Source organism: Oncorhynchus kisutch, linkage group LG13 (assembly GCF_002021735.2).
Source record: "Oncorhynchus kisutch isolate 150728-3 linkage group LG13, Okis_V2, whole genome shotgun sequence".
Taxonomy (NCBI): domain Eukaryota; kingdom Metazoa; phylum Chordata; class Actinopteri; order Salmoniformes; family Salmonidae; genus Oncorhynchus; species Oncorhynchus kisutch.
In genome coordinates this window covers 17,610,548-17,637,816 of record NC_034186.2, presented here as the reverse complement: position 1 = coordinate 17,637,816, position 27,269 = coordinate 17,610,548, and the positions used below count along the sequence as shown (strand labels likewise).

The following is a 27,269-nucleotide window of genomic DNA, read 5'->3' as shown; positions in this document are numbered from 1 at the left end:
TACGCCTTATTGTCTCAGACACACACACCGATACGCCTTATTGCCTCAGACTCACACACACACACACACACACACACACACACACACACACACACACACACACACACACACACACACACACACACACACACACACACACACACACACACACACACACACACACATAGACAGACACATACACACACATACACACACCGATACGCCTTATTGTCTCAAACTCTCACACACACACACACACACACACACACACACACACACACACACACACACACACATAGACACATAGATACACACACATACACACACATAGACACATAGATACACACATACACACACCAATACGCCATATTGTCCAGCATCCAGAGTAAATGACAAAAAGCAATAAAGAGGGACTCAAAGCGAATAGTGACCCCAGTATTGTTGGGTATTAAGAGTCCGTTTAGACAGATATTATGTTGCGTCCAGAATGGCACCTTTTCCCCTAATTAGTGCACTACTTTTGACCAGAGCCATATGGAAAGATGGCGCCGAAGAACATGGCTGATGTTTTACATTCTCACAACCAATTGTGCTATTTTGTTAGTTTGTAGCGTTTTGTGTAACTTGTGTTTTTGCTTATTGTGTACATAATGTTGCTGCAATCATCTCTTATGACTGAAAATATCTTCTGGACATCAGAACTGCGATTACTTACCGCGGACTGGAATAAACTTTTTCCTTTAACGAGTCCGACGAGAAGGATATCCTGCTGTCACTGGAACAGGCCACGATCCACGCCTTTCGCTTGAAGAAAAGATGCAGGAAAAGGGGCCACAGATTGGGCAGCCTTCTGAGAATCCGTTGGCGAGCGAGTAAACTCCCACTGCTATCCTTTCTTCTCGCAAACGTGCAATCATTGGAAAATAAAATTGATGACCTACGATTAAGATGATCCTACCAACGGTACATTAAAAACTGTATTTCTATTTACCACCACAAACCGATGCTGGCACTAAGACCGCTCTCAACCAACTCTATAAGGCCATAAGCAAAGAAGAAAATGCTCACCCACAAGTGGCGCTCCTAGTGGCCAGGGATTTTAATGCAGGCAAACTTAAATCAGTTTTACCACATTTTTACCAGCATGTCACATGTGCAACCAAAGACAAAACGAATTCCTAGATCACCTTTACTCCACACACAGAGATGCATACAAAGCTCTCCCCTGCCCTCCATTTAGCAAATCTGACCATAATTCTATCCTCCTGATTCCTGCTTACACGCAAAAACTAAAGCAGGAAGTACCAGTGACTGGCTCAATACGGAAGTGGTCAGATGACGTGGATGCTACACTACAGGACTGTTTTGCTAGCACAGACTGGATTCATCCAATGGCATTGAGGAGTACACCACCTCAGTTATCGGCTTCATCAATAAGTGCATTGCCGCCGTCGTCCCCACAGTGACTGTACGTACATATGTCAACCAGAAGCCATGGATTTCAGGCAATATCCACATTGAGCTAAAGGCTAGAGCTGCCGCTTACAAGGAGTGGGAGACTGATCCAGACACTTATAAGAAATCCCGCTTTGCCCTCGAACCATCAAGGAATTAAAGCGTCAATACAGGATTAAGATTGAATCCTACTACACTGGCTCTGACGCTCGTCGGCTGTGGCAGGGCTTGAAAACTATTACGGACTACTAAGGGAAACCCAGCTGCGAGCTGCCCAGTGACGCGAGCCTACCAGACAAGCTAAATGTCTCATGTGCTCGCTTCGAAGCAAGCAACACCGAAGCATGCATGAGAGCGCCAGCTGTTCCCGATGACAGTGTGATAACGCTCTCGGTAGCTGATGTGAACAAAACCTTTAAACAGGTCAACATTCACAAAGCCGCGGGGCCAGACGGATTACCAGGATGTGTACTCAAAGCGTGCTCAGACCAACTGGCAAGTGTCTTCACTGACATTTTCAACCTCTCCCTGACCGAGTCTGTAACACCTACATGTTTCAAACAGACCCCCATAGTCCCTGTGCCCAAGGAAGCGAAGGTAACCTGACTAAATGATTACTCCCCCGTGGCACTCACATCGGTAGCCGTGAAGTGCTTTGAAGGCTGGTCATGGCTCACATGGCCCACTGTTGTGCTGACTACACAACAGTGGTAGGCCTGATCACCGACAACGATCAGACGGCCTATAGGGAGGGGGTCAGAGAACTGGCAGTGTGGTGCCAGGACAACAACCTCTCCCTCAATGTGAGCAAGACAAAGGAGCTGATCGTGGACTACAGGCTAAGGCGGGCCAAACAGGCCCCCATTAACATCGATGGGGCTGTAGTGGAGCGGGTCGAGATTTTCAAGTTCCTTGGTGTCCACATCACCAACGAACTATCATGGTCCAAACATACCAAGACAGTCGTGAAGAGGGCACGATATATCCTTTTCACCCTCGGGAGACTGAAAAGATTTGGCATGGGTCCCCAGATCCTCAAAAGCTTCTACAGCTGCCCCATCGAGAGCATCCTGACCGGTGGTATCAACACCTGGTATGACAACTGCTTGGCATCTGACCGTAAGTCACGACAGAGGATAGTGCAAACAGCCCAGTACATCACTGGGGCCAAGCTCCCTGCCATCCAGGACCTATACAATAGGCGGTGTCAGAGGAAAGCCCATAACATTGTCAGAGACTCCAGTCACCCAAGTTATAGACTGTTTTCTCTGCTACCGCACGGCAAGCGGTACCGGAGCGCCAAGTCTAGGACCAAAAGCCTCCTCAGCAGCTTCTACCCCCTAGCCATAAGACTGCTGTACAATAAATAAAATCACCACTGGACAATTTCCTTTTGCTACTCACTGTTTATTTTCTATGCATAGTCACTTCACCCCACCTCCATGTACAAATGACCTCAACTAACTAAATAGCCCATCCAACTACCTCATCCCCATACTGTTATTTATTTATTTAGCTCCTTTGCACCCTAGTATCTCTACTACATTCATCCTCTGCACATTTATCACTCCAGTGTACCCCCACACACTGACTCGGTACTGGTGCCCCCTGTATATAACCTCGTTATTGTTATTCTTATTGTGTGACTTTTTACTTTTTACTCTTTTTTTTTTACTTGGTAAATACAGTATTTTCTTAACTCTTCTTGAACTGCACTGTTGGTTATGATCTTGTAAGTAAGCATTTCACGGTAAAGTGCTTTTCTGTCTCAGAGCCAGACCAGTCTCCCATCTAAGGTCATCCAGAGTTGCTTCACAGCATTGTATTCAGAACACACACACACACACACACACACACACACACACACACACACACACACACACACACACACACACACACACACACACACACACACACACACACACACACACACACACACACACACACACACACACACACACACACACACACACACACACACACACACACACACACACACACACACACACACACACACACACACACACACACACACACACAGTAATGGTCAGGACACCCTTCCCACCACCACCACCTCAGCTCTCTTGCCACGTATTTTAGTCAACCCTCTCTGGCATTGAGCACTGAACATCTTGAGTCCCAAATAGCAGCCTATTTCCTACACTTATTTTGATCGGAGACTTGTGAGCCCATTTGGGACGCAGACATTGACTGACTGACTGTTGTAACCAGCTGGAGATATTCTCTTCCATCAGATGATCATCTTAGTCTCTTAATCTGGTGCCAACCCTTTCCTCTGATCTATCATCTGCACATACAGCAGACCCAGATATAAACCAGATTTCCTCTGACTGAATGGTGGACTGTAGACTGTAGACTGTATGGTAGACTGTAGACTGTATAGTAGACTGTATATTGTAGACTGTAGACTGTAAGGTAGATTGTAAACTGTATGGTAGACTGTAGACTGTAGCCTGTAAACTGTATGGTAGACTGTAAACTATACAGTAGACGGTAGACTGTTTGGTGGACTGTAGACTCTATGGTTGGCTGTATAATAGACGATGGACTGTAGACTGTGCTGCACTGTAGACTGTGTGGTAGACTGTACTGTAGACTGTAGATTGTAGACTGTATAGTAGACTGTAGACTGTATGGTAGACAGTAGATTGTATAGTAGGCTATAGACTGCAGACTGTAGACTGTGTGGTAGACTGTAGACTGTTTGGTAGACTGTAGATTGTACGGTAGACTGTAGACTGTACGGTATACTTTTACTGTCCAGCTCGCTAATAATCACTGTGCACAGTCAATTGACCTTTTCTCATAAGGTTTCTTGACTGTACAGCTCGCTACTAATTACTAGACAGTCAGGAACATTGAAGTCAGGAGCATTGGAAATTGCAAAAAGGATGGATAGAGGATTACTATTATTAGCAAATTATGACGGCAAGGAATATAACCAATTTTCATTGCGGCCCTCCGGACCTCGTTGAAGACCAAATGCGGCCCCCGAGGTAAAATGAGTTGGACACCCCTGCTGTAGACTGTAGACCACATGAAAAGTCATTCCACGGAAGGCCAAGTATCTGCGGGTTTTCGCTCCTTCCTTGTACTTGATTGATGATTTAAGGTCACTAATTAGTAAGCAACTCTCCACACCTGTTTGTCTAGGGCTTAATTGAAAGGAAAAACCCAAAACCTGCAGACATTAGGCACTCCATGGTAAAACTGAGGCTAGGAAACACTGTCACCACCGATAAACCTGCCATAATTGAGAATTTCAATAAGCATTTCTCTACGGCTGGCCATGTTTCCACCTGGCCACCCCTACCCCGGTCAACAGCAACTTGCCAAAGCCTCCCCATTTCTCCTTCACCCAAATCCAGATAGCTGATGTTCTGAAAGAGCTGCAAAATCTGGACCCCTACAAATCAGCCGGGCTAGATAATCTGGACCCTTTCTTTCTAGAATTTTTCCGCCAAAATTGTTGCAACCCCTATTACTAGCCTGTTCAACCTCTCTTTCGTATCGTCTGAGATCCACATAGATTGGAAAGCTGCTGCGGTCATCCCCCTCTTCAAAGGGGGGGACACTCTTGACCCAAACTGCTACAGAGCTATATCTATCCTACCCTGCCTTTCTAAGGTCTTTGAAAGCCAAGTTAACAAACAGATCACGATAATTTTGAATCCCATCGTACCTTCAACGCTATGCAATCTGGTTTCAGAGCTTGTCATGGGTGCACCTCAGCCATGCTCAAGGTCCTAAACGATATCATAACTGCCATCGATAAGAGACAATACTGTGCAGCTGTATTCATCGACCTGGCCAAGGTTTTCGACTCCGTCAATCCCCACATTCTTATCGGCAGACTCAACAGCCTTGGTTTCTCAAATGATTGCCTCGCCTGTTTCACCAACTGCTTCTCAGACAGAGTTCAGTGTGTCAAATCGGAGGGCCTATTGTCCGGACCTCTGGCAGTCTCTATGGGGGTTAAATTCTCGGGCCGACTCTCTTCTCTGTAAACATCAATGATGTTGCTCTTGCTGCTGGTGATTCTTTGATCCACCTCTACGCAGATGACACCATTCTGTATACTTTTGGCCCTTCTTTGGACACTGTGTTAACTAACCTCCAGACGAGCTTCAATGCCATACAACTCTCCTTCCGAGGACGGTTGTACGGTTCTATTGTTGTATAGTAAAACTAAATGCATGCTCTTCAACCAATTGCTGCCCGCACTTGCCCGCCCGTCCAGCATCACTACTCTGGACGGTTCTGACTTAGAATATGTGGACAACTACAAATACCTATGTGTCTGGTTAGACTGTAAACTCTCCTTCCAGACTCACATTAAGCATCTCCAATCCAAAATTAAATCTAGAATCAGCGTCCTATTTCGCGACAAAGCATCCTTCACTCATGCTGCCAAATATACCCTCGTAAAACTGACTATCCTACCGGTCCTTGACTTCGGTGATGTCATTGACAAAATAGCCCATCTGTAAATAGCCCATCCAACTACCTCATCCCCATACTGCTATTTATTTATTTTGCTCCTTTGTACCCCAGTATCTCTACTTGCACATTCATCTTCTGCACATCTACCATTACAGTGTTTAATTGCTATATTGTAATTATTTCGCCACTATGGCCTATTTATTGCCTTACCTCCCTTATCCTACCTCATTTGTACACACTGTATATATACCTTTTCTATTGTATTATTGACTGTATGTTTGTTTATTCCATGTCTAACTCTGCGTTGTTGTTTGTGTCGCACTGCTTTGCTTTATATTGACCAAGTCGCAGTTTATAAATGAGAACTTGTTCTCAACTAGCCTACCTGGTTAAATAAAGGTGTTCTCAACTAGCTTACCTGGTTAAATAAAGTTGTTCTCAACTAGCTTACCTGGTTAAATAAAGGTGTTCTCAACTAGCTTACCTGGTTAAATAAAGGTGTTCTCAACTAGCCTACCTGGTTAAATAAAGGTGTTCTCAACTAGCTTACCTGGTTAAATAAAGGTGTTCTCAACTAGCTTACCTGGTTAAATAAAGGTGAAAAATAAACAAATAAAACTTTGACACCCCTGCTGTAGACTGTATGGTAGACTGTATGGTAGACTGTATGGTAGACTGTAGACTGTATGGTAGACTGTATGGTAGACTGTAGACTGTATGGTAGACTGTAGACTGTATGGTAGACTGTAGACTGTATGGTAGACTGTATGGTAGACTGTAGACTGTATGGTAGACTGTATGGTAGACTGTAGACTGTATGGTAGACTGTAGACTGTATGGTAGACTGTATGGTAGACTGTATGGTAGACTGTAGACTGTATGGTAGACTGTAGACTGTATGGTAGACTGTATGGTAGACTGTAGACTGTATGGTAGACTGTATGGTAGACTGTAGACTGTATGGTAGACTGTAGACTGTATGGTAGACTGTAGACTGTATGGTAGACTGTAGACTATATTGTAGACTGTAGACTAGATGTATGGGAATGCTTACACCTGCTGCTCTGTAGAACAGTGGTTGGCCTGCTCTGCAGCTAAAGATGGATGTGTGTGTTTGTGTGGTACTATGGAACTATGCTTTCCTCACATGCACACAACTCTCCTCCATGTTGCTTCTCTCTCTCTCTGTCCTTCACCCTCTCTTCTCCTACCCTTATCTCTCCCTGTCTATCCTTCTCTCTCTCTCTGTCCTTCACCCTCTCTTCCCCTACCCTTCTCTCTCCCTGTATATCCTTCTCTCTCTCTCTGTCCTTCACCCTCTCTTCCCCTACCCTTATCTCTCCCTGTCTATCCTTCTCTCTCTCTCTGTCCTTCACCCTCTCTTCCCCTACCCTTCTCTCCCTGTCTATCCTTCTCTCTCTCTCTGTCCTTCACCCTCTCTTTCCCTACCCTTCTCTCCCCATCTATCCTTCTCTCTCTCTCTGTCCTTCACCCTCTCTTCCCCTACCCTTCTCTCCCTGTCTATCCTTCTCTCTCTCTCTGTCCTTCACCCTCTCTTCCCCTACCCTTCTCTCCCTGTCTATCCTTCTCTCTCTCTCTGTCCTTCACCCTTTCTTCCCCTACCCTTATCTCTCCCTGTCTATCCTTCTCTCTCTCTCTGTCCTTCACCTTTTCTTCCCCTAACCCTTATCTCTCCCTGTCTATCCTTCTCTCTCTCTCTGTCCTTCACCCTTCTTCTTCCCCTACCCTTATCTCTCCCTGTCTATCCTTCTCTCTCTCTCTGTCCTTCACACCTTTCTTTCTTCCCCTACCCTTATCTCTCCCTGTCTATCCTTCTCTCTCTCTCTGTCCTTCACCCTTTCTTCCCCTACCCTTATCTCTCCCTGTCTATCCTTCTCTCTCTCTCTGTCCTTCACCCTCTCTTCCCCTACCCTTATCTCTCCCTGTCTAGCCTTCTCTCTCTCTGTCCTTCACCCTCTCTTCCCCTACCCTTATCTCTCCCTGTCTATCCTTCTCTCTCTCTCTGTCCTTCACCCTCTCTTCCCTACCCTTCTCTCTCCCTGTCTATCCTTCTCTCTCTCTCTGTCCTTCACCCTTTCTTTCCCCTACCCTTATCTCTCCCTGTCTATCCTTCTCTCTCTCTCTGTCCTTCACCCTCTCTTCCCCTACCCTTCTCTCTCCCTGTCTATCCTTCTCTCTCTCTCTCTGTCCTTCACCCTCTCTTCCCCTACCCTTATCTCTCCCTGTCTATCCTTCTCTCTCTCTCTGTCCTTCACCCTCTCTTCCCCTTCCTTATCTCTCCCTGTCTATCCTTCTCTCTCTCTCTGTCCTTCACCCTCTCTTCCCCTACCCTTCTCTCTCCCTGTCTATCCTTCTCTCTCTCTCTGTCCTTCACCCTTTCTTCCCTACCCTTATCTCTCCCCATCTATCCTTCTCTCTCTCTGTTCTTCACCCTCTCTTCCCTTACCCTTATCTCTCCCTGTCTATCCTTCTCTCTCTCTCTCTGTCCTTCAACCCTCTCTTCTCCCTACCCTTCTCTCTCCCTGTCTATCCTTCTCTCTCTCTCTGTCCTTCACCCTCTCTTCCCCTACCCTTCTCTCCCTGTCTATCCTTCTCTCTTCTCTCTCTGTCCTTCACCCTCTCTTCCCGTACCCTTATCTCTCCCTGTCTAATCCTTCTCTCTCTCTCTGGTCCTTCACCCTCTCTTTCCCCTACCCTTCTCTCTCCCTGTCTATCCTTCTCTCTCTCTATGTCCTTCACCCTCTCTTCCCCTACCCTTCTCTCCCTGTCTATCCTTCTCTCTCTCTCTGTCCTTCACCCTTCTTCCCCTACCCTTATCTCTCCCTGTCTATCCTTCTCTCTCTCTCTGTCCTTCACCCTCTCTTCCCCTACCCATCTCTCTCCCTGTCTATCCTTCTCTCTCTCTCTGTCCTTCACCCTCTCTTCCCCTACCCTTATCTCTCCCTGTCTATCCTTCTCTCTCTCTCTGTCCTTCACCCTCTCTTTCTTCCCCTACCCTTCTCTCTCCCTGTCTATCCTTCTCTCTCTCTCTGTCCTTCACCCTCTCTTCCCCTACCCTTCTCTCCCTGTCTATCCTTCTCTCTCTCTCTGTCTTCACCCTCTCTCTTCCCCTACCCTTATCTCTCCCTGTCTATCCTTCTCTCTCTCTCTCTGTCCTTCACCCTCTCTTCCCCTACCCTTCTCTCTCCCTGTCTATCCTTCTCCTCTCTCTCTGTCCTTCACACCTTTCTTCCCCTACCCTTATCTCTCCCTGTCTATCCTTCTCTCTCTCTCTGTCCTTCACCCTCTCTTCCCCTTCCCTTATCTCTCCCTGTCTATCCTTCTCTCTCTCTCTCTGTCCTTCACCCTCTCTTCCCCTACCCTTCTCTCTCCCTGTCTATCCTTCTCTCTCTCTCTGTCCTTCACCCTTTCTTCCCCTACCCTTATCTCTCCCCATCTATCTATCCTTCTCTCTCTCTGGTCTTCACCCTCTCTTCCCTTACCCTTATCTCCTCCCTGTCTATCCTTCTCTCTCTCTCTCTCTCTCTGTCCTTCACCCTCTCTTCCCCTACCCTTCTCTCTCCCTGTCTATCCTTCTCTCTCTCTCTGTCCTTCACCCTCTCTTCCCCTACCCTTCTCTCCCTGTCTATCCTTCTCTCTCTCTCTGTCCTTCACCCTCTCTTCCCGTACCCTTATCTCTCCCCTGTCTATCCTTCTCTCTCTCTCTGTCCTTCACCCTCTCTTCCCCTACCCTTCTCTCTCCCTGTCTATCCTTCTCTCTCTCTATGTCCTTCACCCTCTCTTCCCCTACCCTTCTCTCCCTGTCTATCCTTCTCTCTCTCTCTGTCCTTCACCCTTTCTTCCCCTACCCTTATCTCTCCCTGTCTATCCTTCTCTCTCTCTCTGTCCTTCACCCTCTCTTCCCCTACCCATCTCTCTCCCTGTCTATCCTTCCTCTCTCTCTCTCTCTGTCCTTCACCCTCTCTTCCCCTACCCTTATCTCTCCCTGTCTATCCTTCTCTCTCTCTCTGTCCTTCACCCCTCTCTTCCCCTAACCCTTCTCTCTCCCTGTCTATCCTTCTCTCTCTCTCTGTCCTTCACCCTCTCTTCCCCTACCCTTCTCTCCCTGTCTATCCTTCTCTCTCTCTCTGTCCTTCACCCTCTCTTCCCCTACCCTTATCTCTCCCTGTCTATCCTTCTCTCTCTCTCTGTCCTTCACACCCTCTCTTCCTTCCCCTACCCTTCGCTCTCCCTGTCTATCCTTCTCTCTCCTCCTTGTCTTCAACCCTCTCTTCCCCTACCCTTCTCTCCCGGTCTATCCTTCTCTCTCTCCTCTGTCCTTCACCTCTCTTCCTGCCCTAAACACGTCGTCCTGCCCGGTCATATCCTGTCTCAATGCTGCTCTCTGCCTCTCTCTGTCCTTCACACCCTTTCTTTCCCCTACCCTTATCTCTCCATGTCTATCCAGTCTCTCTCTCTCTGTCCTTCACCCCTCGCTTTCCCCTACCCATCTCTCGTCCCTGTCTTAGCCTTCTCCTCTCTCTCTGTCCTTCACCTCTCTTCTTCTTCTTCCCCTACCCTTCTCTCGTCTCCTGTCTATCTTCCTTCTCTCTCCTCTCTGTCCTTCACCCTCTCTTTCCCCTACCCTTCTCTCCCTGTCTATCCTTCTCTCTCTCTCTGTCCTTCACCCTCTCTTCCCTACCCTTCTCATCCCTGTCTATCCTTCCTCTCTCTCTCTGTCCTTCACCCTTTCTTCCCCTAACCCTTATCTCTCCCTGTCTATCCTTCTCTCTCTCTCCCTGTACTTCACCCTCTCTTCCCCTACCCTTATCTCTCCCTGTCTATCCTTCTCTCTCTCCTTCACCCTTTCTTCCCCTACCCTTCTCTCTCCCTGTCTATCCTTCTCTCTCTCTCTGTCCTTCACCCTCTCATCCCCTACCCTTCTCTCCCTGGTCTATCCTTCTCTCCTCTCTCTGTCCTTCACCCTTTCTTCCCCTCACCCCTTATCTCCTCCCTGTCCTATCCTTCTCTTCTCTCTCTGTCCTTCATCACCTCTCTTCCCCTCACCTTATCTCTCCCTGTCTATCACTTCTCTCTCTCTCTGTCCTTCACCCTCTCTTCCGCCTACCCTTATCTCTCCCTGTCTATTCCTTCTCTCTCTCTCTCTCGTCCTTTCAGCCCTCTCTTTCCCGCTACCCATATCTACTCTCTCCTCCTGTCTATCCTTCTCTCTCTCTCTGTCCTTCACCCCTCTTCTCCCCCTACTACCCCATATGCTCTCCCTGTCTATCCTTCTCTCCTCCTCTGGTCCTTCATCCCCTCTCTTCCCCTAGCCCTTATCTCTCCCTTGTCTATCCTTCTCTCTCTTCTCTGTCCCTTCAGCCCTCTCGTCCCCTACCCCTTCTCTCTCCTGTCTATCCTTCTCCTCTCTCTCTGTCGTTCACCTCTCTTCCCCTACCCTATTCTCTCCCTGTCTATCCTTCTCTCTCTCTCTGTCCTTCACCCTCTCTTCCCCTACCCTCTTCTCCCCATCTATCCTTCTCTCTCTCTCTGTCCTTCACCCTCTTCTTCCCCTACCCTCTCTCCCTGTCTATCCTTCTCTCTCTCTCTGTCCTTCACCCCTCTCTTCCCCTACCTTCTCTCCCTGTCTATCCTTCTCTCTCTCTCTGTCCTTCACCCTTTCTTCCCCTACCCTTATCTCGACCTGTCTATCCTTCTCTCTCTCTCTGTCCTTCACCCTTTCTTCCCCTACCCTTATCTCTCCCTGTCTATCCTTCTGTCTCTCTCTGTCCTTCACACCCCCCTCTTTCTTCCCCTACCCTTATCTCTCCCTGTCTATCCTTCTCTCTCTCTCTGTCCTTCACCCTTTCTTCCCCTACCCTTATCTCTCCCTGTCTATCCTTCTCTCTCTCTCTCTCCTTCCTTCATCCTCTCTTCCCCTACCCTTATCTCTCCCTGTCTATCCTTCTCTCTCTCTCTGTCCTTCACCCTTTCTTCCCCTACCCTTATCTCTCCCTGTCTATCCTTCTCTCTCTCTCTGTCCTTCACCCTTTCTTCCCCTACCCTTATCTCTCCCTGTCTATCCTTCTCTCTCCCTCCGGGTTTCACCCTCGTCTTTCCCTACCCTTATCTCTCCCTGTCTATCCTTCTCTCTCTCTCTCTGAGTCCTTCACCCTCTCCTTCCCCTACCCTTATCTCTCTCTGTCTATCCTTCTCTCTCTCTCTGTTCTTCACCCTCTCTTCCCCTACCCCTTCTCTCTCCCTGTCTATCCTTCGCTCTCTCTCTCTTGTCCTTCACCCTCTCTTCCCCTACCCATTATCTCTCCTGTCTATCCTTCTCTCTCTCTCTGTCTATCACACCCTCTCTTCACCTACCCTTATCTCTCCCTGTCTATCCTTCTCTCTCTCTCTGTCCTTCACCCTCTCTTCCCCTACCCTTCTCTCTCCCTGTTCTATCCTTCTCTCTCTCTCTGTCCTTCACCCTTTCTTCCCCTAACCCTTATATCTCCCCATCTATCCTTCTCTCTCTCTGTCCTTCACCCTCTCTTTCCCCTACCCTTCTCTCCCTGTCCCTCTCCATGCTCTCTCTCTGTCCTTCACACCCTCTCTTTGCCCTACCCTTATCTTCTCCCTGTCTATCCTTCTCTCTCTCTCTGTCCTTCACACCTCTCTTCCCCTACCCTTCTCTCTCCCTGTCTCTCCTTCTCTCTCTGTCCTTCACCCTCTCTTCACCCTACCCTTATTCTCTCCTGTCTATCCTTCTCTCTCTCCTTCATTCCTCTCTTCCCCTCACCTTATCTCTCCCTGTCTATCCTTCTCTCTCTCTCTCTGTCTTCACCCTTTCTTCCCCTTACCCTTCTCTCTCCCTGGTCTCTCCTTCTCCTCTCTCTGTCCTGCACCCTTTCTTCCCCTACCCTTCCTTCTTCCCTGTCTATCCTTTTCTCTCTCCTCTTGTCCTTCCACCCTCTCTTTCCCCTACCCTATCTCTACCCTGTCTATCCCTTCTCTCTCTCTCTGTCCTTCACCCTTCTCTTCCCCTTACCTTAATCTCTCCCCCTGTCTACACCATTACTCTCTTCTCTCTGTTCTTCACCCTCTCTTCCCCTAACCCTTCTCTCTCCCTGTCTATCCTTCTCTCTCTCTCTGTCCTTCACCCTTCTCTTCCCTACCCTTATCTCTCCCTGTCTATCCTTCTTCTCCTCTCTGTTCTTCACCCTCTCTTCACCACCCTTATTCTCTCCCTGTCTATCCTTCTCTCTCTCCTCTGGTCCTTCACCCTCTCTTCCCCTTACCCTTCTCTCTCCCTGTCTATCCTTTCTCTCAATTTTTCAATTCATTCAAGGGCTTTATTGGCATGGGAAACATGTGTTAACATTGCCAAAGCAAGTGAGGTAGACAACATACAAAGTGAATATATAAGTGCAAAACAACAAAAATGAACAGTAAAACATTACACATACAGAAGTTTCAAAACAGTAAAGACATTACAAATGTCATATTATATATATATATACAGTGTTCTAAAATGTACAAATGGCTAAAGGACACAAGATAAAATAAATAAGCATAAATATGGGTTGTATTTACAATGGTGTTTGTTCTTCACTGGTTGCCCTTTTCTCGTGGCAACAGGTCACAAATCTTGCTGCTGTGATGGCACACTGTGGAATTTCACCCAGTAGATATGGGAGTTTTTCAAAATTGGATTTGTTTTCGAATTCTTTGTGGATCTGTGTAATCTGAGGGAAATATGTCTCTCTACTATGGTCATACATTGGGCAGGAGGTTAGGAAGTGCAGCTCAGTTTCCACCTCATTTTGTGGGCAGTGAGCACATAGCCTGTCTTCTCTTGAGAGCCAAGTCTGCCTACGGCGGCCTTTCTCAATAGCAAGGCTATGCTCACTGAGTCTGTACATAGTCAAGGCTTTCCTTAATTTTGGGTCAGTCACAGTGGTCAGGTATTCTGCCGCTGTGTACTCTCTGTGTAGGGCCAAATAGCATTCTAGTTTGCTCTGTTTTTTTGTTAATTCTTTCCAATGTGTTAAGTAGTTATCTTTTTGTTTTCTCATGATTTGGTTGGGTCTAATTGTGCTGCTGTCCTGGGGCTCTGTAGTGGGTGTTTGTGTTTGTGAACAGAGCCCCAGGACCAGCTTGCTTAGGGGACTCTTCTCCAGGTTCATCTCTCTGTAGGTGATGGCTTTGTTATGGAAGGTTTGTGAATCGCTTCCTTTTAGGTGGTTGTAGAATTTAACAGCTCTTTTCTGGATTTTGATAATTAGTGGGTATCGGCCCTAATTCTGCTCTGCATGCATTATTTGGTGTTCTACGTTGTACACGGAGGATATTTTTGCAGAATTCTGCGTGCAGAGTCTCAATTTGGTGTTTGTCCCATTTTGTGAAGTCTTGGTTGGTGAGCGGACCCCAGACCTCACAACCATAAAGGGCAATGGGCTCTATGACTGATTCAAGTATTTTTAGCCAGATCCTAATTGGTATGTTGAATTTATGTTTCTTTTGATGGCATAGAATGCCCTTCTTGCCTTGTCTCTCAGATCGTTCACAGCTTTGTGGAAGTTACCTGTGGTGCTGATGTTTAGAGGCCAAGGTATGTATAGTTTTTTGTGTGCTCTAGGGCAACAGTGTCTAGATGGAATTTGTATTTGTGGTCCTGGTGACTGGACCTTTTTTGGAACACACCATTATTTTGGTCTTACTGAGATTTACTGTCAGGGCCCAGGTCTGACAGAATCTGTGCATAAGATCTAGGTGCTGCTGTAGGGCCCTCCTTGGTTGGTGACAGAAGCACCAGATCATCAGCAAACAGCAGACATTTGACTTCGGATTCTAGCAGGGGGAGGCCGGGTGCTGCAGACTTTTCTAGTGCCCTCGCCAATTCGTTGATATATATGTTGAAGAGGGTGGGGCTTAAGCTGCATCCCTGTCTAACCCCACGACCCTGTGTGAAGAAATGTGTGTGTTTTTTGCCAATTTTTACCGCACACTTGTTGTTTGTGTACATGGATTTTATAATGTCGTATGTTTTAACCCCCAACACCACTTTCCATCAGTTTGTATAGCAGACCCTCATGCCAGATTGAGTCGAAGGCTTTTTTGAAATCAACAAAGCATGAGAAGACTTTGCCTTTGTTTTGGTTTGTTTGATTGTCAATTAGGGTGTGCAGGGTGAATACATGGTCTGTTGTACGGTAATTTGGTAAAAAGCCAATTTGACATTTGCTCAGTACATTGTTTTCATTGAGGAAATGTACGAGTCTGCTGTTAATAATAATGCAGAGGATTTTCCCAAGGTTACTGTTGACACATATTCCACGGTAGTTATTGGGGGTCAAATTTGTCTCCACTTTTGTGGATTGGGGTGATCAGTCCATGGTTCCAAATATTGGGGAAGATGCCAGAGCTAAGTATGATGTTAAAGAGTTTTAGTATAGCCAATTGGAATTTGTTGTCTGTATATTTGATCATTTCATTGAGGATACCATCAACACCACAGGCCTTTTTGGGTTGGAGGGTTTTTATTTTGTCCTGTAACTCTTTCAATGTAATTGGAGAATCCAGTGGGTTCTGGTAGTCTTTAATAGTTGATTCTAAGATCTGTGTTTGATCATGTATATGTTTTTGCTCTTTATTCTTTGTTATAGAGCCAAAAAGATTGGAGAAGTGGTTTACCCCATACATCTCCATTTTGGATAGATAATTCTTCGTGTTGTTGTTTGTTTAGTGTTTTCCAATTGTCCCAGAAGTGGTTAGAGTCTATGGATTCTTCAATTGCATTGAGCTGATTTCTGACATGCTGTTCCTTCTTTTTCCGTAGTGTATTTCTGTATTGTTTTAGTGATTCACCATAGTGAAGGCGTAGACTCAGGTTTTCCGGGTCTCTATGTTTTTGGTTGGACAGGTTTCTCAATTTCTTTCTTAGATTTTTGCATTCTTCATCAAACCATTTGTCATTATTGTTAATTTTCTTCGGTTTTCTATTTGAGATTTTTAGATTTGATAGGGAAGCTGAGAGGTCAAATATACTGTTAAGATTTTCTACTGCCAAGTTCACACCTTCACTATTACAGTGGAACGTTTTACCCAGGAAATTGTCTAAGAGGGATTGAATTTGTTGTTGCCTAATTGTTTTTTGGTAGGTTTCCAAACTGCATTCCTTCCATCTATAGCATTTCTTAATGTTACTCAGTTCCTTTGGCTTTGATACCTCATGATTGAGTATTGCTCTGTTTAAGTAGACTGTGATTTTGCTGTGGTCTGATAGGGGTGTCAGTGGGCTGACTGTGAACGCTCTGAGAGACTCTGGGTTGAGGTCAGTGATAAAGTAGTCTACAGTACTACTGCCAAGAGATGAGCTATAGGTGTACCTACCATAGGAGTCCCCTCGAAGCCTACCGTTGACTATGTACATACCCAGCGTGCGACAGAGCTGCAGGAGTTGTGACCCGTTTTTGTTGGTTATGTTGTCATAGTTGTGCCTAGGGGGGCATATGGGGGAGGGAATGCTGTCACCTCCAGGCAGGTGTTTGTCCCCTTGTGTGCTGAGGGTGTCAGGTTCTTGTCCGGTTCTGGCATTTAGGTCACCACAGACTAGTACATGTCCCTGGGCCTGGAAATGATTGATTTCCCCCTCCAGGATGGAGAAGCTGTCTTCATTAAAATATGGGGATTCTAGTGGGGGGGATATAGGTAGCACACAGGAGGACATTTTTCTCTGTTAGGATAATTTCTTTTTGAATTTCTAGCCAAATGTAGAATGTTCCTGTTTTGATTAATTTAATGGAGTGAGTTAGGTCTGCTCTATACCAAATTAGCATACCCCCTGAGTCCCTTCCCTGTTTCACACCTGGTAGTTTGGTGGATGGGACTACCAGCTCTCTGTAACCTAGAGGGCAACCAGTGGGTCCATCTCCTCTATACCAGGTTTCTTGCAGGATGACAATGTCTGTATTACCGATTTCTTTGGTGAAGTCCGGGTTTCTGCTCTTTAGGCCAAAGGCAGATGACCTCAGGCCTTGGATATTCCAGGATAATATAGTGAAGGCTTTTTGCTCCATAGAGTGTCCAATGATGTTGGTCGTGGTTTAGCCTCAGGCCAGTAAGTGTGAGCAAAGCCTGCTGAGCATCTGGTACATGCCATTGGCTTGGGCGAGTGTGAGAGTGGGGGTTGGGACTGTTTGCCCGCTCACTACCTGGGCGTATGTGTGGCTTCCATGTTGAGGCCCTCTTTGCGGGGGTGGGGTGCATGGGGTGGGCAGGAGTGGCATAGGTCTGATCTGAGGGGGCCTAAATGGAGTGTGGGCATGGTTGATGTGGGGGGGTGTTGATTGGTTGGGGTGGGGGTGTGGATGTGTCTGGGTGTACTGTGGTCTGGATGTAATTCCTCTTGGCGTGGGTCCTCTATGTGTAGGTCCAGGGGGAGGTCCTGCAGATCTGGGAGGGTGTCTCGCTGGTCTGGGTGGGGTGTCTATTGATCTGTTACTCCTGTGTGGAGTGTTGGGGATACGTTTGAGAGCGATGTCCTTTAGAGTCCGGGCAAAGGTGGGCACTGCTGCCTTGTAGAGGTGGACCTGGTCATAGAGGCTGTTCAAGTCCAGGGTGGAGTGGTGGGCCAGGAAAACGTTTGGTTTTGAGGCACAGTCACGGGAAATACTTGCATTTACCCGCTGTATTGTGGCGGGGTGGAAGTCTTTTCGTGGTAGCAGGGTGGAGATAACCACTTGTGCGTTGGGGAAAGTAGAAGAAGCCTTTTCAATCACTCCCTTCAGTGCTGTGGCCACTCTTTCCTGCTGTGCTCTCAGGTCGTTTGTGCCTGTGTGTATTATTATGTGGCTGGGTGAGCCTAGTTTGGCCTCAGACAGAAGGTCTAGGGCGCGCTGGGTGTTTGGACACCAGAGTTTAGACACACTGTGTTTGGGAAAAAGTATTTTTCTTCTATATATTTCCCATTTGAGTCCATAAGTAGTACAATCTGTGTCTTGTGTTTGTCCTCAGTGGGTGTGGGGGGGTTGACAGAAGGGCTATCAGGGTGGCTGACAGGGGGGGTGCTCAGAGGGGGTGAGAGCCTCTGGGCTTGGGGTTCTTCATTTGTCTGTTGTGCTGTGATGTCGACTCTATGGTCAGGGTCTGGTGTGGACTGTTCTGCTGTGATGTCGACTCTATGGTCAGGGTCTGGTGTGGACTGTTCTGCTGTGGTGTCGAGACTTTTGTTGGGTGCTGAGGTGGGCTGTTCTGCTGGCTTCTCTGTGGGGGTGGCCACCTCTCTAGTGGGTTGTTCTCTGTCACACGCCGTCCCCCTCAACTTCTCCTCCATCCCCCTCACCCCCTCCTCCATCCCCCTCAACCTCTCCTCCACCAGCAGTCTGATACTCTCCTCTAGTGCTCTGTTCTGCTCCTCTTTCTCCTGTTGTATTTGTCTCACCACTGTCCAAAGTGCAGATATGTCTCTGTCCACCTCCAGCTCTCCGGGTCTGGTTAAGGGGCTGTTGTTGTGCTGGACTGTTGTCTGGGTCTGTGCTGACTGAAGTGTAATCACCTGCTGTTCCAGCTCCACCTGCCTTATCTCCAGCTGGGTGAATTTGTCCTTCATTTCAATGAGGGAGTGGTAATCTGTGCTGGGAGGTTGACCCTCCGCTGGGGGTTGCTCATCTGTGGGGTTACATAATGAAGAGGTCTGGTCTGATCCTCTCGGGGTGGGGGTATCTTTATCAAGGGAGAGTTTCTCCTGCTGAGCTAATTCTTTGATTAGGTGAAAGTCAAGCTGAAACTGTTTGTGGTTACGCTGTACCATCACTGTTCCGGACTTATAGATATTTATATTACTTAACTCCGAGTCCTCGTTGTCAAGTATTCTGAGTTTCCACCCCTCGTTAATCCCCCCTCTCGTAACAGAGGGGTAGTGTGCTAATATAGCACTGTGCCATGCCAGGGGATGGTTTGTGTGGAAGATAAGGTTGCTGATGTTCCCATTTTTGTAATAGTCAGCAAAAAGTGTCTCTTGATTTTCCATAAGGAGCTTCATTTTGTAATCTTTTCTTGCCTTCTCGTTCTTTACATGCGCAGGGTACTGTATTTTAATTACCTCTGAACAGCGGGAGGGAGCTTCTAAGGCCTCTCCATTTGGTTGGGGTAGACTGTGTGACTCTCCTGCCATTGTTGGGCTAATGAGCTTTGACACCTCTCACTTGACACGTCAGTGCTATTTGAAGCTGTATCAAGCTTGGCAGAATTATGTTAGAATTAGAGTTAGAAATCCTTATAAAGTAATGTTGTGTATTTTTCTTCTTGGCTTTAGGAAAAAAATATATATAGTTTCAGACTAAGCATTACTCACTCAGTTCCAGGTTGGATGGTGTTTTCAGGTTTCTGTTGTTTTCCAGAGAATTTGCTGTATAGAGAAACAAATCTTGGTAGTTGTGAACCTTCCAGGTGATTCCGTAATTCCGTCCAAAATCAGGTTGTAGGTTTTAAGTTTTGATTTGAAGTAGGGGTTATGTTGTAGAGGGTAGAATCCAGTATGTGTTCCTGACAAAAAATCTAAGTTTATCTAACTCCTAATCTATCTTTTTTAAAGAAAATGCTGAAAAATGCAGGAGCTCATCTGATTGTGACTTCCTCTCTGCTCTGCCTCTCTCTCTCTCTCTGTCCTTCACCCTTTCTTCCCCTACCCTTATCTCTCCCCATCTATCCTTCTCTCTCTCTGGGTTTCACCCTCTCTTCCCCTACCCTTCTCTCCCTGTCTATCCTTCTCTCTCTCTCTGTCCTTCACCCTCTCTTTCCCTACCCTTATCTCTCCCTGTCTATCCTTCTCTCTCTCTCTGTCCTTCACCCTCTCTTCCCCTACCCTTCTCTCTCCCTGTCTATCCTTCTCTCTCTCTCTGTCCTTCACCCTCTCTTCCCCTACCCTTATCTCTCCCTGTCTATCCTTCTCTCTCTCCTTCACCCTTTCTTCCCCTACCCTTCTCTCTCCCTGTCTTTCCTTCTCTCTCTCTCTGTCCTTCACCCTCTCTTCCCCTACCCTTCTCTCCCTGTCTATCCTTCTCTCTCTCTCTGTCCTTCACCCTCTCTTTCCCTACCCTTATCTCTCCCTGTCTATCCTTCTCTCTCTCTCTGTCCTTCACCCTCTCTTCCCCTACCCTTATCTCTCCCTGTCTATCCTTCTCTCTCTCTCTCTGTCCTTCACCCCTCTCTTCCCCTACCCTTCTCTCTCCCTGTCTATTCTTCTCTCTCTCTCTCTGTCCTTCACCCTTTCTTCCCCTACCCTTATCTCTCCCTGTCTATCCTTCTCTCTCTCTCTGTCCTTCACCCTCTCTTCCCCTACCCTTCTCTCTCCCTGTCTATCCTTCTCTCTGTCCTTCACCCTCTCTTCCCCTACCCTTCTCTTCCCTGTCTATCCTTCTCTCTCTCTCTGTCCTTCACCCTCTCTTTCCCTACCCTTATCTCTCCCTGTCTATCCTTCTCTCTCTCTCTGTTCTTCACCCTCTCTTCCCCTACCCCTATCTCTCCCTGTCTATCCTTCTCTCTCTCTCTCTGTCCTTCACCCTCTCTTTCCCATACCCTTCTCTCTCCCTGTCTATCCTTCTCTCTCTCTCTGTCCTTCACCCTTTCTTCCCCTACCCTTATCTCTCCCCATCTATCCTTCTCTCTCTCTGTCCTTCACCCTCTCTTCCCCTACCCTTCTCTCCCTGTCTATCCTTCTCTCTCTATCTGTCCTTCACCCTCTCTTTCCCTACCCTTATCTCTCCCTGTCTATCCTTCTCTCTCTCTCTGTCCTTCACCCTCTCTTCCCCTACCCTTCTCTCTCCCTGTCTATCCTTCTCTCTCTGTCCTTCACCCTCTCTTCCCCTACCCTTATCTCTCCCTGTCTATCCTTCTCTCTCTCCTTCACCCTTTCTTCCCCTACCCTTCTCTCTCCCTGTCTATCCTTCTCTCTCTCTCTCTGTCCTTCACCCTCTCTTCCCCTACCCTTCTCTCCCTGTCTATCCTTCTCTCTCTCTCTGTTCTTCACCCTCTCTTCCCCTACCCTTATCTCTCCCTGTCTATCCTTCTCTCTCTCTCTGTCCTTCACCCTCTCTTCCCCTACCCTTATCTCTCCCTGTCTATCCTTCTCTCTCTCTCTCTCTCTGTCCTTCACCCTCTCTTCCCCTACCCTTATCTCTCCCTGTCTATCCTTCTCTCTCTCTCTGTCCTTCACCCTCTCTTCCCCTACCCTTCTCTCTCCCTGTCTATCCTTCTCTCTGTCCTTCACCCTCTCTTCCCCTACCCTTCTCTCCCTGTCTATCCTTCTCTCTCTCTCTGTCCTTCACCCTCTCTTTCCCTACCCTTATCTCTCCCTGTCTATCCTTCTCTCTCTCTCTGTCCTTCACCCTCTCTTCCCCTACCCCTATCTCTCCCTGTCTATCCTTCTCTCTCTCTCTGTCCTTCACCCTCTCTTCCCCATACCCTTCTCTCTCCCTGTCTATCCTTCTCTCTCTCTCTGTCCTTCACCGTTTCTTCCCCTACCCTTATCTCTCCCCATCTATCCTTCTCTCTCTCTGTCCTTCACCCTCTCTTCCCCTACCCTTCTCTCCCTGTCTATCCTTCTCTCTCTATCTGTCCTTCACCCTCTCTTTCCCTACCCTTATCTCTCCCTGTCTATCCTTCTCTCTCTCTCTGTCCTTCACCCTCTCTTCCCCTACCCTTCTCTCTCCCTGTCTATCCTTCTCTCTCTGTCCTTCACCCTCTCTTCCCCTACCCTTATCTCTCCCTGTCTATCCTTCTCTCTCTCCTTCACCCTTTCTTCCCCTACCCTTCTCTCTCCCTGTCTATCCTTCTCTCTCTCTCTGTCCTTCACCCTCTCTTCCCCTACCCTTCTCTCCCTGTCTATCCTTCTCTCTCTCTCTGTCCTTCACCCTCTCTTCCCCTACCCTTATCTCTCCCTGTCTATCCTTCGCTCTCTCTCTCTCTCTCTGTCCTTCACCCTCTCTTCCCCTACCCTTATCTCTCCCTGTCTATCCTTCTCTCTCTCTCTGTCCTTCATCTTCTCTTCCCCTACCCTTCTCTCCCTGTCTATCCTTCTCTCTCTCTCTGTCCTTCACCCTCTCTTCCCCTACCCTTCTCTCTCCCTGTCTATCCTTCTCTCTGTCCTTCACCCTCTCTTCCCCTACCCTTCTCTCCCTGTCTATCCTTCTCTCTCTCTCTGTCCTTCACCCCTCTCTTTCCCTACCCTTATCTCTCCCTGTCTATCCTTCTCTCTCTCTCTGTCCTTCACCCTCTCTTTCCCCTACCCCTATCTCTCCCTGTCTATCCTTCTCTCTCTCTCTGTCCTTCACCCTCTCTTCCCCATACCCTTCTCTCTCCCTGTCTATCCTTCTCTCTCTCTCTGTCCTTCACCCTCTCTTCCCCTACCCTTATCTCTCCCTGTCTATCCTTCTCTCTGTCCTTCACCCTCTCTTTCCCTACCCTTCTCTCCCTGTCTATCCTTCTCTCTCTATCTGTCCTTCACCCTCTCTTTCCCTACCCTTATCTCTCCCTGTCTATCCTTCTCTCTCTCTCTGACCTTCACCCTCTCTTCCCCTACCCTTCTCTCTCCCTGTCTATCCTTCTCTCTCTGTCCTTCACCCTCTCTTCCCCTACCCTTATCTCTCCCTGTCTATCCTTCTCTCTCTCCTTCACCCTTTCTTCCCCTACCCTTCTCTCTCCCTGTCTATCCTTCTCTCTCTCTCTGTCCTTCACCCTCTCTTCCCCTACCCTTCTCTCCCTGTCTATCCTTCTCTCTCTCTCTGTTCTTCACCCTCTCTTTCCCTACCCTTATCTCTCCCTGTCTATCCTTCTCTCTCTCTCTCTGTCCTTCACCCTCTCTTCCCCTACCCTTATCTCTCCCTGTCTATCCTTCTCTCTCTCTCTCTCTGTCCTTCACCCTCTCTTCCCCTACCCTTATCTCTCCCTGTCTATCCTTCTCTCCCTCTCTGTCCTTCACCCTCTCTTCCCCTACCCTTCTCTCTCCCTGTCTATCCTTCTCTCTGTCCTTCACCCTCTCTTCCCCTACCCTTCTCTCCCTGTCTATCCTTCTCTCTCTCTCTGTCCTTCACCCTCTTTTTCCCTACCCTTATCTCTCCCTGTCTATCCTTCTCTCTCTCTCTGTCCTTCACCCTCTCTTCCCCTACCCCTATCTCTCCCTGTCTATCCTTCTCTCTCTCTCTGTTCTTCACCCTCTCTTCCCCATACCCTTCTCTCTCCCTGTCTATCCTTCTCTCTCTCTCTGTCCTTCACCCTTTCTTACCCTACCCTTATCTCTCCCCATCTATCCTTCTCTCTCTCTGTCCTTCACCCTCTCTTCCCCTACCCTTCTCTCCCTGTCTATCCTTCTCTCTCTATCTGTCCTTCACCCTCTCTTTCCCTACCCTTATCTCTCCCTGTCTATCCTTCTCTCTCTCTCTGTCCTTCACCCTCTCTTCCCCTACCCTTCTCTCTCCCTGTCTATCCTTCTCTCTCTGTCCTTCACCCTCTCTTCCCCTACCCTTATCTCTCCCTGTCTATCCTTCTCTCTCTCCTTCACCCTTTCTTCCCCTACCCTTCTCTCTCCCTGTCTATCCTTCTCTCTCTCTCTGTCCTTCACCCTCTCTTCCCCTACCCTTCTCTCCCTGTCTATCCTTCTCTCTCTCTCTGTCCTTCACCCTCTCTTTCCCTACCCTTATCTCTCCCTGTCTATCCTTCTCTCTCTCTCTGTCCTTCACCCTCTCTTCCCCTACCCTTATCTCTCCCTGTCTATCCTTCTCTCTCTCTCTGTCCTTCACCCTCTCTTCCCCTACCCTTATCTCTCCCTGTCTATCCTTCTCTCTCTCTCCCTCTCACTGTTCTCATCTCTCTTTCCTTCTCCCTGGTTGCGTCCCAAATGTTTCCCTATTCCCTATATAGTGCACCATTTTTGACCAGTGCACTATATAGGGAATAGGGTGCCATGTGGTTAACACACCCTCTTTCCTCTTGTTATCTCTCCCCATCGCTCTCCTTCTCTCCCGTGCCCTCTCTCTTCTCTCTCCCCTTCTCTCCTCTCTTACTCTCGTTATCTCTCCCCATCGCTCTCCTTCTCTCCCGTGCCCTCTTTCTTCTCTCTCCCCTTCTCTCCTCTCTTACTCTCGTTATCTCTTCCCATCGCTCTCCTCTCCCGTGCCCTCTCTCTTCTCTCTCCCCTTCTCTCCTCTCTTCCTCTCGTTATCTCTCCCCATCGCTCTCCTTCTCTCCTGTGCCCTCTCTCTTCTCTCTCCCCTTCTCTCCTCTCTTACTCTCGTTATCTCTCCCCATCGCTCTCCTTCTCTCCCGTGCCCTCTCTCTTCTCTCTCCCCTTCTGTCCTCTCTTACTCTCGTTATCTCTCCCCATCGCTCTCCTTCTCTCCCGTGCCCTCTCTCTTCTCTCTCCCCTTCTCTCCTCTCTTACTCTCGTTATCTCTCCCCATCGCTCTCCTTCTCTCCCGTGCCCTCTCATTCTCTCTCCCCTTCTCTCCTCTCTTACTCTCGTTATCTCTCCCCATCGCTCTCCTTCTCTCCCGTGCCCTCTCTCTTCTCTCTCCCCTTCTGTCCTCTCTTACTCTCGTTATCTCTCCCCATCGCTCTCTTTCTCTCTCTCCCCCTCCTGCCTTCTCTATCTCCCCTTTTCCTTCCTTCTGTTGCTCGCTCTCTAACTCACTCTCTCTCTCTCTCTCTCTGGAAGCCATAGTGAGGTGTGGTGTGTTTACATTCGTATCTCAGGAGAAATATTCAGCTTTATGACTTTTCTCTCAACCCTGCTGTATGTGTGTTCGTGTTCGTGTGTGTGTGTGTGTGTTTCTTAAGTGTGTGCACATCTTATAAAGAAGCTTTAAAATCTCTCTTTCTATTTTGCCTGTGTGTGTATAAATCTGTTCAAGTGTGTTTGTGCTAATTCTGTGCACCCAAGTGTCTGGCTGGCTGTTTTTGTGCTAACTCTGTGCACCCAAGTGTCTGGCTGGCTGTGTTTGTGCTAACTCTGTGCACCCAAGTGTCTGGCTGGCTGTGTTTGTGCTTACTCTGTGCACCCAAGTGTCTGGCTGGCTGTGTTTGTGCTAACTCTGTGCACCCAAGTGTCTGGCTGGCTGTGTTTGTGTGTTTAGTTTGCTCAAGACATCTGCTAATTCAATGAGATTCGTTTTCCTTGTAGGTGTGGCCAGTGTTTGTGTGTGCGGGACTGTGTATCTACCATTCATTCCAAATATTTTAAAATGCCCCCCTCCGCTGTCATTACCATTGTGTAGCTGTTATAACATCATTATTGATTTGCTTTGAACAATTTTGGCATGGAGGGAGTTGGGGTGCAGTGTGTCTGTCTATGTGTGTGTTGACTAACAGTGTTTTCCTCTCTCTCTCTAGTTGATATCAGGGAGATCAGGGAGCTGCGGTTGGGTAAAGGTTCCCGGGACTTTGAGCGTTATCCAGAGGAGGCTCGTAAATTAGACTCCGCCCACTGCTTCATCGTGCTCTACGGACTGGAGTTCCGCCTCAAAACACTCAGCGTGGCCGGTCAGTGTGTGTGTGTGTGTGTGTGTGTGTGTGTGTGGTGTGTGTGTGTGTGTGTGTGTGTGTGTGTGTGTGTGTGTGTGTGTGTGTGTGTGTGTGTGTGTGTGTGTGTGTGTGTGTGTGTGTGTGTGTGTGTGTGTGTGTGTGTGCTTTCTCTGTTGCTCGATGGCACTCCAAATGTTCTCCATTGCATCTGTTAGTGATATTCTGGGAGGGTAAGGCGTTGGCTGGAAGATAATATTTCCATATTTGTAATAATGCCATGCTACAATAGCTCCTGTTGTACAAGGCAGTAGTGCCAGCATTACACTGCATAAAGCTCACTTCTCAGCACTTCGTTAATATTTTGTCAACATTTCTATTCTACCCCCCATTTTATTTTCTCCATGTCCACTCTCACTCTCGCTCTCTGTCCCTGTCTCACTCTTTCTCTATCTGCCTTTCTCCCTCTCTCCCCCCTCTCTATCTCTGTCTCCCTCCCTCTCCCCCTCTCTATCTCTGTCTCTCTCCCTCTCTCTCCATCTCTATCTCTGTCTCCCTCCCTGTCCCCCTCTCTATCTCTGTCTCTCTCCCTCTCTCCCCCTCTCTATCTCTGTCTCTCTCCCTCTCTCTCCATCTCTATCTCTGTCTCTCTGCCTCTCCCCCCTCTCTATCTCTGTCTCCCTCCCTGTCCCCCTCTCTATCTCTGTCTCTCTCCCTCTCTCCCCCTCTCTATCTCTGTCTCTCTCCCTCTCCCCCTCTCTATCTCTGTCTCTCTCCCTCTCCCCCCTCTCTATCTCTGTCTCTCTCCCTCTCCCCCTCTCTATCTCTGTCTCTCTCCCTCTCCCCCCTCTATCAATTCAATTCAATTCAATTCAAGGGCTTTATTGGCATGGGAAACATGTGTTAACATTGCCAAAGCAAGTGAGGTAGACAACATACAAAGTGAATATATAAAGTGAAAAACAACAAAAATTAACAGTAAACATTACACATACAGAAGTTTCAAAACAGTAAAGACATTACAAATGTCATATTATATATATATATACAGTGTTGTAACAATGTACAAATGGCTAAAGGACACAAGATAAAATAAATAAGCATAAATATGGGTTGTATTTACAATGGTGTTTGTTCTTCACTGGTTGCCCTTTTCTCGTGGCAACAGGTCACAAATCTTGCTGCTGTGATGGCACACTGTGGTATTTCACCCAGTAGATATGGGAGTTATCTATCTCTGTCTCTCTCCCTCTCCCCCCCTCTCTATCTCTGTCTCTCTCCCTCTCCCCCCTCTCTATCTCTGTCTCTCTCCCTCTCCCCCCTCTCTATCTATGTCTCCCTCCCTCTCCCCCTCTCTATCTCTGTCTCTCCCTCTCTCCCCCTCTCTATCTCTGTCTCTCTCCCTCTCTCCCCCTCTCTAACTCTGTCTCTCTCCCTCTCCCCCTCTCTATCTCTGTCTCTCTCCCTCTGCCCCACCCCACCTCTCTCTCTCTCTCTTTTTCTCTCTGTCTCTCTCCAGCCTTCAGTGAGGAGGAGGTCAATATGTGGATCACTGGAATCAACTGGCTGATGATGGATTCTCAGAGAGCCTCAGCACCACAACAGATAGACCGGTACGTGTGTGTGTGTGTGTGTGTGTGTGTGTGTGTGTGTGTGTGTGTGTGTGTGTGTGTGTGTGTGTGTGTGTGTGTGTGTGTGTGTGTGTGTGTGTGTGTGTGTGTGTGTGTGTGTGTGTCTGAGTGAGTGAGTAAGAGAGAGAGAGGGGGAGAGGGAGAGGAGTGTGTGTGTGTGTTTGTGTGTAGAGGAGTGTGTTTGTGTGTGAGAGAGAGAGATGTGAGGAGAGGAGTGTGTGCCTTTATGACAGT

General features: G+C 47.9%; 1 protein-coding gene across 1 annotated transcript in view; it reads left to right on the top strand.

Moving 5' to 3' along the window:
* LOC109882317 (1-phosphatidylinositol 4,5-bisphosphate phosphodiesterase gamma-1) overlaps positions 1 to 27,269 on the top strand; it is an 85,011-nt gene that overhangs the window by 8,695 nt on the left and 49,047 nt on the right. The window contains exons 2-3 of the mRNA XM_031785705.1: positions 25,276 to 25,425; positions 26,924 to 27,017. Coding sequence (XP_031641565.1) covers positions 25,276 to 25,425; positions 26,924 to 27,017 — 244 coding nt within the window. The remainder of the gene's footprint in view (positions 1 to 25,275; positions 25,426 to 26,923; positions 27,018 to 27,269) is intronic.